The sequence below is a fragment of the Microtus pennsylvanicus genome, chromosome 12, assembly GCF_037038515.1.
Source record: "Microtus pennsylvanicus isolate mMicPen1 chromosome 12, mMicPen1.hap1, whole genome shotgun sequence".
Lineage (NCBI taxonomy): Eukaryota > Metazoa > Chordata > Mammalia > Rodentia > Cricetidae > Microtus > Microtus pennsylvanicus.
In genome coordinates this window covers 11,236,744-11,251,435 of record NC_134590.1, presented here as the reverse complement: position 1 = coordinate 11,251,435, position 14,692 = coordinate 11,236,744, and the positions used below count along the sequence as shown (strand labels likewise).

The following is a 14,692-nucleotide window of genomic DNA, read 5'->3' as shown; positions in this document are numbered from 1 at the left end:
AGTTGCCAATTCTCACCTCTCAAGAGGGATTCCTAACTATGATGCTTGAAATTTTATTTTTAGGCGACTTCTGTGTACTGGGTACCACGTTAAACTCCTCACCAATGTCATCTCCTTTAATCCTTTGACAATGCTTCAAGGCAGGTTCATCCCCTTGGTGACACAAGACATTTGGTGGGGGTCAGATTTACTTCCTTCAACTGTGAGCTGTTGAGTTTGTGAGGTGAATGGATGAAAAGATATGGCCTTCATTTTAATGCTTGCTCAAGATCTTGGCAAGCTAGAATTTAGGAGCTGTTGCCAAGTTACAGTTTGGCCAGGAAATAGGCAATTGTGAACTTTGGTGATGGTTATAATTGAAGTGGATCCTCCAGCTTCCCTTCCGATGATGTTGGGTGCTAAAGTAAGTTTCCTTATTGTTAAGTTACTGCCACTTCCCTTATTTTCAGATACAAAGAACAAATCTTCCACTTTAGAATATGAAGAATAGACAGGACTATGCCCAGAAGGCATGTATATGTCTAGCTGTGGGGAGATAGTTTGTTATGTCCAGATTGCGGAGTTCCCCAAAGAATACCAAATCCATATGCAAAAGCAAAGACCCTTTATTCAAGCTCGAACTTGGACCCTCTGTGTGTCTGACACAGAGGTATGAAATTGGAGAGCCTCGAGCTTAGTTGGGGTGGGTTTTTTTTTTAATCATGGCAGGGGTTATGATGAGGAGAATAAGATGAGGGGCGCAGTGTGACTGAGATGTGGAGATGAGTCAGACAATGTGGGGTGTCTTTGGCATATAATTTTATCTTCCCCGTGGCTGAAGATAACTCCCATCCTAAAGGTGCAAATATGACATTATGAGGCTTTGGAATCCAGCATTAGCAGCTTTTCTCTCATTCTAAGTGAAAGCCAGTACTGAGATGGACTTGGTTTCTATTAAGTGAAACTAATCATTACTTTGCTCTTTTTTTTATTTATTTAACAATAAACAGTTCATTGCACGAGGAACACCCCGGCTTTTTTAGCAGAAAGACTTCATCAGGCTTTGAAGGTTGGTCTGGAATTTTAGTGTTGCACTCGTAGATAACATCCCTCATGGAGAAAAAAAAATACTGTTTAATATTGGTGGAATATCATATTTCTTTTCCATTTCAGTGACTTTCTTTTTGTAGCCAATTTTTCTACTAATTTGCCTCAGAGTATAATAATAAATGCGCCAGTCAGGATGGAGGTAGCTTGTAAAACGTTAGCTGAGTCATTTCCCCCCACTTCCTTTGTGTGGGAAGTAGAACGCGTAGAATGTAAACCTCAAACAGCCGCTGAGGGGCACGGCCTCTCCAGTGCTCTTACTCCAAGTGAACCCAGCTGAGTCAGCACCCTGAGCAGGATACCGATGACTGGTTCTTTTCATGTCTTCATTCCCTACAACCCGGCTAAGTTCAGAGGAAATGCTTCCTCAGTCTTAGTGGACATTTCCTGTGGCTGTAATAATAACATCCGACTGAACATCTCATTCCCCTCGCCTCATTCTGCCACCCATCCTGGTTCCTATGTTCAGTGCTCATAGCTGTACCTGCCAGAACTGCCCTTGCTCAGCTCTTGAAATCAAACATGACCTTCCCAGCCTTGTTCCTTCTGCCTCAGCCACCTCCTACTTCTTGCTGTTCCCTGGTCACCAAGGCTGTCTCTCCATTGCTGTCTCTGTATTTGTTTTTCCCGTCTGTAGGATTCCTCCACCTGAGATGTGGCTGGCTTTGCCTCGTCTTTTCAGGTCTCAGCTCAAATGTCTCCTCTTGAAAGAACCCTCCCTCGACAATGTGGCCAACTGTTCTCTTTCCATCACTCCGCATTCTATTTCCCTGGGCTTTGTTCCTCGTTCTTTTTAATATTTATTAAAATAATCACATAGTTTGCTATCTCCATCTAGTAGAAAATAAACTCCATGGGGACAGAACCCATTTGTGTCTGGTACACAGTAGATGTTCAGCTGGCGTTTGTTGGATACATTAATCAACAGAGCCAGTATTCACCCAACAGCTTCCTGGAGCTTGTTCGTGCTCTTTTCTCATTGTCTGCCCACCGGCAAGCATCTCTCAGGTCTCCCTCTTTTCTCCAGCTCAGCCATGGCCATCTCTTTACTGCAGCGGTCCCGTCTGGGTGGGTCTCGGGGTCTCTCCTCTTATGCCTGTCCTCATTCTGGTTCTCCCTGTGATCTGCTTCATATTGCAAATGGACTGTCTTGAAAACAACCACAGATAAGATCTAATCTCAGCACTGTTAGTTTAAAATATTGCAACACTTCTACCTACGTGTGTGGGATACAGTTAGAATGTTATCTCATGGTTAACAAGGTCTAGATTTGCCGCTCTTCATTATTTATATATCCTCAGATGTGGTGTTCTCTCTTGTCCTAAAGTTTCATACTTTGACGCACACACACACACACACACACACACACACACACACACACACAGAGGGGAGAGCCTTTTGCTAGATCTTTGCTTCCTGCACAAATCCCCTCCTCCTTCCTAGCATGCGTGCCTTGGCGTCTCTGCTGCAGTCTCTCCAGGGCTGGGATCGCAGGTTCTTAGGTGTTCCTCACGTGTCCAGCATACTCCCAACTGATTATTTTAGCCTCCAGCGTGTACGTCACTTTCTAGAGCAGACCTTTCCTAATCTTTAGTCTTTCTCAGGCTCCGCTAAAACACACTTCTATCGAACCCAATATCTCCCATCTGTCAGACTAATTTTAATTACTTTTTATTTAACAATTTTATTAGCTCATAGAGAAGTTGGTCCATGCTTTGATGATATTTACCCTCCCACCCCCAGCTCTTCCAGAATCCACTCCTCTTCCCTTTGTACCCAACTTTGAGTCCCTTTTTTTCTTTTATTTTTTGATCAAGGTCAATTTGAGCTGCCCTAATATTCTTGCTTGTGTAGCCTTGCACTGGAGCATGGGAGCCTTAGCAGCGGCTACATATTTAGAGAACACTGCCCCTTTCTTCCCCCAGCAGCTAACAGTTAGCAATCGCTCCACAGCTAGGGCTGGAATTTTGTGCCTACCCCAATGCATGCTGGGATTGGTACCAGACTAATTTTCAGCGCCTTGTTTTTTAGCCTGATCCTTCGTAGCATCGAAGGCTCATGGGGATATCTTCTCTGTGTTCTTCATAGCATGGCTATGCTCATTACAGGGGCTCAACACACATTTGTCTAGCAAATGGGTGGTGGGGTTTAGAGCTAAATGAAGGAAGAGGAGTTACTATGGTTAAGGGTTCTGTGCACGATGACTTGTCTCTCATAACGGAATTTCTGCATGCCGTTGTGCTACCAGGGTGCTGGAACAGATGAGTTCACTCTCAACAGAATAATGGTTTCCAGATCAGAGACCGACCTTCTGGACATCCGACAGGAGTTCAAGAAGCATTATGGCTACTCTCTATACTCAGCCATTCAGGTAAGTTTGCTCTGGAAATAGCAAGGCATAATTCCCCTTCCTCTGCTCATCATCTTCCTTTCCCAGTCCTTTAAACATAGCTAGATCTGATTAGATTCCTCTTTCCTTGTCCTTGTGTCTTCTGAGTTTAAAACAGTTCTACCGAACATCCGCTAAAGGAGGGACTGGGACTGGTGATGGCTCAGTGGTTAAGAGCATTCGTTGCTCTTGCAGAGGACCTGAATTTGGTTCCTAGCACCCACATGGCAACCATCCACAGCTCCAGTCCCAGAGGATCTGACAGCCTTTTCTGGCTTCTGTGGGCACTGCATGTCCAAAAGTCTGTGATAATTGAGAGAATTAACCCAGACTTGTTCCCTCAACATTGAGTGAGGCTGTATAACCACCCCTAGTCACCCGTACCACACTGACTACGCGCAGAGGTTGAGTCTGGGGTTGGCTCCACCCAGGCCCCACAGGCTGCATGACTCTCCTACCTCTGAATTTTTAGATTCTCTACAAACTTGCTCAGGAAAGTCAGCTTTGGAGAGTCAGGTTGGTACCTGCTAAGAACCAGCGCCCAGAGAGGCCAGGACAAATGGGATAGCAATCAGCAGCCGACAGGAAGTGTTGAGAGTCCCAAGATGGATGCACAGCTGCAGGATTATTTACACTGTGCACATCCTGATTCTTGGCAGGATCTACTCCTCCAGCCTCTGGGACTCTGAAAGCCTGTTCCCTGAGGACTGTGATGCCCAGCATGAACTGGGAAGGCCTGGCCTAGGCCACGTCTCTGTGTCACATTGAGTAGTTGGATGCAGCCCTACCGGTGACAGACACCCTTAACCAGGCACAGATGTTGGCCTGGGTGCCTCTGAGCACCTTGGGAGCATTCTAGCCTCAGGGCCCACAAATGGTTTTTTTTTTTTTTTTTTTAACAAATGAATGAATGTCAACCAGTCAGCTAGACCCGCTCACCAATTCCTTTGTGCTTTTCAAACCAGAGCCTTTGTTTTCATGCTAAACTTTGACAGAGAAAGATGCGTGGGTAAGTTGAAATCATAACTGATCCCAAAGAGCAGCAGGGTCTCCCTGGGGCTTAGCATGGGTTTCGTCAGCAGCCTACACTGGATTCCATTTGGATTGATCCTGACACGTTACAATAGCTTCAGTCATCGTAGGAAGATTTAATAGCGTTAACCGCACTGTGCTTGCCAAAGCAGAAAAGCAGACTCGTACGTTTTATAACAATTGTCAGTAACAAGGTTGACACACCAGGGGGGCTTCTGCTTCACCTCCTGGCCAACCAGAAAATTTGATTAAACTGTGGCTCTCCGTCTCCCCATGGTCTGGGTGATGGAGGCTCATTGTGTTAGGGGACATTTAAACTGTTTGCAGTTTGATAAAAAGAAAAATCTGTCACAAAGAGTCCAGTCTGTGCTGTGAAATACTACGGCTCCCATCCTGTCTACCTCCTGTGTGCACTGTCGGGTAATCCCGTCCACGTTTTCCTGAGTGGCCGTCTTTAAATACAAAACTTGAGTGTGATTGGCTGCCATCAATTTGAATGAGGGCTGCAGGTGGCAAAGCAAGACAAGCAAGCCAAGAGAGGGAAGAATTCATTCTACCATCTGCAACAACAGCGGGATGTGCATTCATTCTGTTGTGTCTCCTACTATGACACTACGCCCACCATCTCCACTCAGTGACATTACCACTCATTGACCTTACTCTAAATCCACCCTAGCTACACCTTTCTACATATCAACTTAAGTGGTAAGAAGTGGTCCCAGACTAGGTTAAACAGAAACAAATAGGAAGTTTTAAGGAAATCCAGGTAAAAGGCTGAGTTTTGCCTCTACTGCCGTCTTTTGCAAAGAGAGTGTGACCACTGTGTACTAACCCCTTCAGCTGGCATGGTCATCTTTTCTCAACCAGAACCTTCCTCTGCTGGCTTAGGGGCTGCTAAGCCTCCTCTCGGGGCTGTGGCGCCTCTCACCAGGGCAGAGTGGAGTTGTTATGTGACAAAGCTTTGCTCTGAGAGACACAACACATGTCTTCTAGCCCCAGATAGGGATCCCATGATAGACCAAAGTACAGACACCACCAAGGTCCCACTCGGTGAATCAGTGAGATTTATTGGAGTTACTGACAGGAATGTGGGTGAGGGGTTACCTACAAGATCAGAAATGACTCAAAGACTGCTATCCCAAGGCCCACCCCGGAGTGGGTGACAGCTACAAAAGCTGGGAACCTGAGGCAAACGGCAGGCAGCTCAACAGGTTAGAGGTGTCCTTTCCAAGTGACTGGGTCTAAATCTTTTAGGCAGCCCAGCTAGTTACTGCTTCTCCTAGGTAGCTGGTCTGGTCTCACAGTCTTTGCAGCATGGCTTGTCTGGGAAGGGCTCTCATCTTTTATTGCTTACTCTGACAGGGAGGGGGCCTGATGAATCTGGTCAGTTTCAGGGACTTCCTAAAGCTATTTTGAGTTGCTTACCTTCCAGCTTAAGGAGGTTGCCTGCGGGAATGAACGACTAGGCTCTGTGATTTGAAGCCACCTTTCTTACCCTCTGTATTTCTCATTTAATTATTACATGGAAATAGAGTTTATACTCCGCTGCATAGAGTTTGTATAAGGATTGCCATAGTTAAAATAAGCTTTTCCTTTGAGCTTTTTATGTTGGAAATTCAATCCAGTGCCTTATGCACATTAACCGTTCAGTAACACCTCCAGTTCTCCACGGTAAGTGTTTGAGTTGCAAATAGAAGTGCCAGATTAACATTCATTGTTACTAAACTGTAGTTTTTAGGTGTTTTGTTAGCACCTACTATGTAATATCATGTAATCGTTGAAACCTTGCTCCTTTTTTTTAAAGTCCTAGTTGAAGTTCAGGACGATGTGAACACTATATATTGCAGAGAACAACGTAGGTAGGAGCGGAGCTGCACTCACTACGAAAGGGTGACGTGTGCTGTGCTGAACAGGGGAGCTCGCCCGTCTCCTGTCCAAGGGAATTCCCTAACACTGTGGGGTCTCATTCACCTCTAACTCCCCATTATTGACGGCATATTCGTCTCTGTTTGTCCTGTCCTTTGCAGTCAGATACTTCTGGAGACTACAGAGCCGTACTCCTGAAGATCTGTGGAGGAGATGACTGAAGAAGATGGTCTCTCCGAAGGCTACTGCCCCGACCGTGGGCCTCCATGATGGCAAAGGCTCTGCCTACTACTTTTCTACAACATTCCAAAGTGCAAGCAAAAGCAAGACTGCAGTCTGTCTGCCTGATAGGAATCGTCACCATTGCAAGAGCAAAAGCAAACAGGATTTTATGTTAGAGCACCTCATTCGTAATGTAGAGGGAAATTCAGCCTACATTTAAAGACCTACTAATGATTTTCTATTTTCCTTAGGATGTTGGCATCGGTGTAGTGTGAAGCCATTAAACATAAATCAGGGTTCTAAACATGGTTGCCTTTGTTAAATATAATTTGTGCATTTGCTTTCAGCATCTACCAATACTGTGTTGCTTGGGGCCAACAAATATCTAAAGATATGCTTGTTGTAAATGCTGCTGCTGCTTCTATTTATTACTTTATCAGTGTGGTCTAAAAAAATAATAGCGGAATGGCGTGGTGGTATATACCTACAATCCCATCACTTAGGAGGTGGAGGCAGGGGGATGAATAGTTTGGAATCATCCTTGTGAAGTTGCCGGAGATATAAAGAAGCCCATTAACAGCCTAGTGTGGCTGAGGCTCAGGGCTCAGGGGAGAAGAATGGTATCCTGTGGATTTTTGTCAGGGAAACAAGGTAATAATATTGGACTGTCAGGAAAAAGAGAAGGATTGCTGGCGGATACGTCCAGCATTCCTCCGGAATCTGTGAAGTGGATTTCTGTCTGCCAGCAAGAGCTTACCACCCCATCTCTCCTTCCTCTGGTGGATGAGGCATCTGGCTCAAAGTACCTATGGTGCATGCCCATTGCTAATCTACGTGCTCCTTGGTCCCTCCCAAACCGCTCAAGTTCACAGAATCCCCTGCAGCTACTGCCTTTCTGTATGACCCATGAGGTTTTTCCTACTCCCGCTTCAGAGAGAGGTAGCTCTGACGTTTGACAGTCTGCCCCTTTCCTCTCTGCCCCAGAGACATTGTTGTGGCTGTTTTGAAATTTCCCAAAGGCCTCTGACTATTCTATATCTTATATCTATAGTAAAAACCTTCCTCCCACCCACAAATCGGTCAGTTTTTCCAGCTTCTCTGTGTCTTTACTTAGACCCCCAGGTCTCAGCACCAGATGTAAAAGAGGGCACAGTAAAGAAATGACTGAAATAGCTACTTTATGAATAGCAAGAAGGTTTTTATTATAAATAAGAGAGAGAAAACAGTCAGAAGCATTTGTATGGTCAAGAATGGAGAGAAAAAGAAGCAGACAGCCATGGTCAGGGCTAGAGAAATGGGCATGAAAAAATCATGTATAAGGAACACAGGTAGCCAAGGGGAGTGAACCCTGTGAGCCACAGCAACCTGGATGTTTAGGGTAGAGAGGGATGTGAGAAGGGACAGGATGCTAGTGTGGACTTCGAAATGCATTAGAGGTACATGTGCCTGAATAAGGACCAAAGGAGCCTGGAGGTAAGCATGGGCTTGGATATATAACCATAGGTACACGCCAAGGGAAGTGACCCTTTCTGACAGGTCTCTGAGGAATACTTGGACCCTGTATCCACAGACTGTTTGATACTGAAGCAAAATATTTAAAAAAGGTATTCACAGGGATGGAGAGATGGACTATCAGTTAAGTGTCCTCTTGCTCTTCCAGTGTACCTGAATACAGTTCCAAACACCCATGTCAGGCAGCTCACCACCACCTGTAACCCCAGTTCCAGAAGGTTACAGAAGGATCTACCCTCCAAGAGCACTTGAATTCATGTGAGCCTTGCCCCACACATACACATAATTAAAAATAATAAAAATAGATCTTGAAGATTTTAAAAAAGGTATTTTGTAGAACATAACCCTCAAAAATTATATTTTAAACCATGGTCAGTGGTTTATGCCTGTACTTACAGCTACTAAATTTAACTTTTAATTAAACTTATCTCATATAATATATTTTAATCAGTTTTACTTCCCCCAATTCATCCAGATGCTCTGTACTTCCCTACCCACCCAACTTTATGTTTTTTCTCTCTCTTTCATAAAACAAATCAAAGTAAAGAACCCACAAAATATATATACACATGCACATACACAAAAGAAGATCAAAACAAGCAAGAAAAAAAACAGAAAAAAAGTCAAAACCAAATGAAACAAAAAGATCATAAAAAGAAAGGAAAGAACAAAGAAAAAAAAGAAAAGAAGTCATTGTGTTAGTTTTGTATTGGCCAACTACTCTTGGGCATGGGTACTACCCTGAGGTGTGACTGACGGTGTGGTTCCACTGGAGAAAACTGATTTGCCCTTTCCCAGCAGCTAGCACTTGCAAATAGCTTCTTGGTTAGGGGTGTGTCTTAGGATTTCTATTGCTGTGAAGAGACGCCATGACCTCAGCAACTCTTATAAAGGAAAACATTTAATTGAGGCTAGCTTATAGTTTCAGAGGCTTAGCCCATTATTGTCATGGTGGCATGGTGGCAAACAAAGTGCTGGAGAAGGAATTCAAAGTTTTACATCTTGATCCGCAGGCAGCAGAAGCAACTGTGTACTGGGTGTAGCTTGAACATACAGGAGACCCCAATGCCTGCCCCCACAGTGACACACTTCTTCAATATATCAGTTAAAGAAATAGCAACCTAGATGTCATAGGGAGGGCCTTGGACCTTCTACAAAGCAAAGTGCCTTACTCTCTCTTAGGATTAGAGGGGGGTGGAGTGGAAGGGTGTTTGGAGGAAATGGGAGGAGGAGAGGGAGTGGGAATTTGAATTGGTATTCTTTTTTAAAAAAAAAAACTAATAAAAAAGAAAAAAAGAAAAATAGGTAATAATGAAAAACTGAAAAGTGGGATTTATTCAATACAGCAACATTCAAAAGAAGAACCAAGAAAGCTAGTCAGTGGCCCACACACACATCCATACCTAAGACACTAAGGTTGCAATAGAGGGAAATCAGTATGCATAACTAAGAGTCCTGGTCAAGGTATCGCCCCAGCCACCTTTGACACACGGTCTGGGCTCTTGTCTGTCCTGCAAGGGGGCCTGACAAGTTGGCAGTCTCTTTTCTAGAGACAAGCTCCTTTTCTGGCTGACATAACCTTTTCCTTCTCTCGACCTGACTGGGGAAATTCCTTAGGAGTTCATTGTCTCCACGGTCTGATAGCCAAAGAGAAGGCAAAGTTGCCTCTCTGGAGAGTATCTTCTCACCTGCTGGGACACTTCCGAGATCTTACCTCAAGAAGAAAGAAGCTGCTACTACCTGACTGCATACTTTATTACAGTGTGTTAGTCAAGACTGGTGGTTTTCATTGCCTCCAGTTTCCACAAGGTGGCAGGTCAAGTTCAAAGCCAAACAGTTGGCTTTGTGTCCCAACTGCAAAGCCTATTTGACTTGCCTGCTTCAAATAGGAACTACTTCAAAACGTGTTTCATGGAGGGTGCATCACGGCGCAGGCATCTTGCCATCACGGCAAACGCTTTCTCAATGGAACATGTGAAACCGAAGGAACATGTCCTTTGGTTTCCAGCATTTTCTGGAGGGCTGCTTTTGTATAACATATACACTAACCCTGCCATGGATCGCCTACACCAGTAAGTCAACTCACTGAACACTGGGCTTAGTCCCTGAAGATAGCAAAGGTGGAGCCTTGCAAGCTGGGAGGAGCCCTGGGCTTGTGATGTGGTGAACTGAGGAAGGCAAGAGATTCTGGAGCAAGAATATGCTTGGCCTAGTGATTGGGTGCAGCACAAAACGGCAAATGAAGATACTGGATAGATGATTTGCAGAGAACCTACTTGTAAGGGCTTTTGAAAGAAATGTTCAGGCAATACAACCCTGGCTTTTCTTCTGTGTGTCCTCTGCCGTTTATTTTCATATCGTTTGCATACCATTGATAACCTCCAATTTCTGCAATTATAATTTGTCTTGAATGCATTGGTTTTGGCATCAGATTGCCCTGGGCTCACATCTTGGCTTTATACTTACTGTGTAGGAAATCAGCACATAATTCGCAAATACCCCTCCCTCTCTTTACTACCTGATACTTTAGCGAGGGAGAAGAGTACTTACCTCAAAGACTTATGACTATTAAATGGCATGAAGAATATAAAGGATTTAGATCTATAAAAATTAGGTAGTGCACTAGGGATGTGCCTTGGTTTGTAAGTGCTGGTCTAGGCTGCTCAAGGCTCTGAGTGTAGTCCCCAGCACCGCAGAAATCAGCAGTAAGTGCTCAATACACATCTGAAGAGAAAATGAATAAGATTTATCTTTGTCCTGCACAGTAATAACGTCTTCAAGTTTGTCATCGGAAGTCTTTGGGGGAAGTAGTCCTTTGACAGTGAGTCAAATATGTTCAGCTTGGCGATTGCAGGCTCCGACAACAGGTCTGTGGTCCAGTCAGGAGGCACTGGCTTTGATTGTTATAAATACGTGTGAAGTTTCAGTAAGTCAGTTTAGCACGCTCAGCCCAGGGCCTGCACCCTGTAAAGTGCTCCGTAAATGCTAGCCGTTGTTCTCTGGCTTCCTTTGGAAAACTTACAATGGCTTGTACTCATCCAGCTGGGGGACGTGGGATGTTGTAAAGTTCCCTTGAGTTTGCAATTATGAGAGGAGATCAAGCTGACCTTGGCAAGTCCCTGCTTACCAAGCTGTGCTTTATGAAGTGTGGAAAGTACCCCAAATTTCTTTTCAAAACTACCCAATTATTGAGTAGACTCAGATCCTTCCACCTACTGGATATTCCCCCAGTACCCGAGAACTGAATGAGTGTTGGTTGCTTTGTACTTAAGCCATTTTGCTGGTCCTTTATTTTTCTAGTTAAAGTAAGTCTGGTTTGGTGGCCGCTTCTTCCCCATGAGCAGCCCTGCTCCCAGACCAGAGCTTGTAAGTTCTTCAATCACCTTTCCGAAATCAAAGAGAGGGAATTTCAGAGGTCAGTCACCCAATAGCACTTCTGTTGGACAACTGCCGAAGCACACTTGAAAAGGACACCCAGACACCTCAACTCAAGCCACCCAAACAGTCAGTTCAGCTTCGTGTGTGTGTGTGAGTGTGTACAGAACACTCAAGAAAACTGGCTGTCAATAACTGTGTGTGCTTTGTTTGGGAAAACTCTATGAGGGAAACAAATGAGCAACAAAACCACAGTCCACAGTGACTTTGCAGAGGCCTGGTATTGCATTAAAACAACAGTCGTGACTTGCCAACTGACACTGACCCCCTGAGCTGGTGGTGGAGAGAAAGCTGAAACTGGCATTGAGCTTAGCCAGCTCCGGCATGAAGGAGCATGCCCCATTGAGGAGGAGAAGACAAAGAACAAAGGGAGAGACACAATGAGCATCAATTAGCACCTCCCTTCAGAGTACCAGGCACACTGGTCTACCATGTCTACCTCAGAGGGCCTCCACAGACTTCCAGTGTGGAAACATCTACTCCTTTTGTGCTGTGTTATGTTAGAAAGCCAAGCCCACAAAAGAAAAGCCCAGATCACACATTGCAAATCCTATTTAAGCAGGTGTTGACTGACCTCATCATGGAAAATGGTGACTTTGGTTATTACCACTCTAAGCAAACTGCCCTGGCCTTTCATTCTTTTGATACTTAGTGCATGGAACTGTTGCAATGTGCTGGGCGGGGAGGGTGAATGCAGCCATGCATTTCCTGGTTTCAAGGAACTGCTATTCTGTGGACAGAATGTTGTGTTAGACGGAGTACCGTAAAGACACTGGTGACAAACACTGGTGGCATGACCTTTCCATTAGGGAGAAGGCTTTTTTGTGGGTGCGAAAGAGAAAAGATCCAGAACCATCTGGAGAAGTACTAAGGTCCAGAGCAGAGAGAAAAAGAAGTAGACTGGACATGCCAGCAAGGCACACATGGCCAGGGCTGGGAGAGGGGAGCATAGCAAGGGGAGAGGAAAAAAAACTCTTATAAAGAGAAAAAACGTGTATCCTGGAAAGAGGGGTCTGGAGAGACTAGGTGGACTTGGAAGTGTATAACAAGTACTGGTGAATAGGGGCAGAGGGAACCAGGAGGCTAGTGTGAGCCTGGACACACAGACACAGGTACTGTCAACAGAGAGTCATGAGCCCCTGCTGCCAGAGGTAAGGGAAATGACTCCTTTTGGTAGATAGGAACCAGGTTCACAAGTTCCTGGGAGAAATGCTGGCTTTTCACTAATCACCGGAAATCCTACAGTCCAGCTTGAGCTGGTTTCTGGAGATTTGGACAGCCTGAGACCTAACAGATGTCACCAGGGCATTTAGGCTACAAGCCTGTATCCTGGAAGTCCTCACAAACGAAGCTTGGCCACCCATCCACAGCATGCCAATTAAAAAGACAGTTGTGAAATGTACAGATGAGAGACTCATTTATGGAGCCATGTTGGGAAGGAAAAGTCAGGTCCAGTGACTCCAAAGTCCACCTTTGTGTCCCTGATAGTGAGATTTCAGCTTAGAACGAAGGCAAGAGGTGCGCACAGCTAATCACTCTTGGCCAAGGTGTGGTCACCGGCTCATCACTGTTTCAGCTCCAACCCGTCCTACAAGATGATCCCACACATTGTCAGACCCTGTGAAATTCTTCCCTAGGAGACAAGATCCTCCTTTGGAACCAGGTCTTCTGTCTCTCCCTTCCCTTCTCTCGGCATGAGCCTGCTGGGGAAGCTCTATTCCTTGAGGTTTAATGTTTCGAAGCTGATAACCAAGGGGAGAGGGAGCACAAGAGTGACTCTTTAGAGTACCTTCCCTCCTGCTGAGAAAGTTACATGGAGAAGGGAGGATAATAAAGATGGTACTGGCTAATTAGCAAGGCAATATGGTACTAATAAGGGGCGGGGGATCTGGGTTTGCTGTGTAACCTCCGACAGCGTTTGCACACTGTTTGCGAATTGCAGAACGAGTCATTAGGTGTCTGGAGTGATGGCTGATTGTACACACTCAAGGCAAGCACTCTGTCACTGAATGACAGCCTCAGCCCTCCCTTTGCTTTTTATTTTGAGACAGGATCTCACTAAATTGCCCAGACTGACCTTAAATTTCCTACGTAGCCTAGGCTGGCCTCGGTGTCTGATCCTCCTCCTTCAGGTCCTGTAACTCGTGTTGCGGCCTTGAACGACCAGACCTGATTCAATGGAAGAGTCTTCAGTGCAGGGATGAAGACTAGAGTTAGACTAATGCAGGCTCTCAGCCAGCTATGGCTTTGCTAGCAGTGTGGCCATGCATGGTGGCAAATTATTTAAACCTTGTATTCCTCCAGGTCCTTACCAGCGAAGTCTGAGTTATAGTAACTAGACCAGTCTCCTAGTAAGTACTACAAAGATTGAGAGAATTGATGTAAGTACTCAGAACCGCAGTAACATGGGTAGGACGGGAAGATGCTATTAGAAACGCTGCGGACAGTTGTACGCCCCTAACATGGGCAGGGGTGATGGAGGAGCTAGACATGCACACACACTTATAAAAGACTATGGGAGAGGGGACCTGGCGGAATGACGGGGGAACAAGGCGGGAAGACTAACAGGAAAGTAACATCAGCGGCAGCTGTTTCTCCCTGGGTCATGAGAGTGTACTTCATTCTTTTTCTCCTGCTCCTAGCTTCTGCATTTTAAACCACTTAAGGGCTTCACTGTTTTAATTTTTTTTTAATGAAAACCAAGACAGCTTGTTATCAGAAGGAGCCTGTCACCCAGATGAAAGACTGGCTGTGTCAAGGAAGGTGACATTGGGGTGTCACCTTTGAACTGAATGTCAGCGAGACTGAATGACAGGGGTTTTTGAAGACATAAAGATTAGGGGAGATGACAGCTAGCTCCCTAAAGTGCCTCAATGATGAATTATTTGATTACATTGGAAAACCATACTTCAAGTTGCACACAGGCCAAATGGGCCGTTAATCTTCAGGAAGGAGGCCTTCCCTGGGGATGACAGCAGAACGAATCCCGAGTTTTGGCTTCTTTTGGCTTCTCATTTGCTCTGCCTTCAGCAATTGCATGATGGGGTCCTGTCTGTTGAAGTCAGCTGGAGGTCAGCTTTCTTCTGGAGCCTGCGGAATGACGAGGATCCTCTCGCTAGTGTGCAGGTACTAACAGAAGTAAGATCCGTG

General features: G+C 45.2%; 1 protein-coding gene across 1 annotated transcript in view; it reads left to right on the top strand.

Annotated features, from left to right (window-relative positions):
* Anxa3 (annexin A3) overlaps nt 1–7,002 on the top strand; it is a 47,966-nt gene extending 40,964 nt beyond the window's left edge. The window contains exons 11-13 of the mRNA XM_075942951.1: nt 990–1,048; nt 3,335–3,457; nt 6,535–7,002. Of these exons, the coding sequence (XP_075799066.1) occupies nt 990–1,048; nt 3,335–3,457; nt 6,535–6,594 (242 nt within the window). The 3' untranslated portion in view covers nt 6,595–7,002. The remainder of the gene's footprint in view (nt 1–989; nt 1,049–3,334; nt 3,458–6,534) is intronic.
* Nucleotides 7,003–14,692: the final 7,690 nt, after the last annotated feature.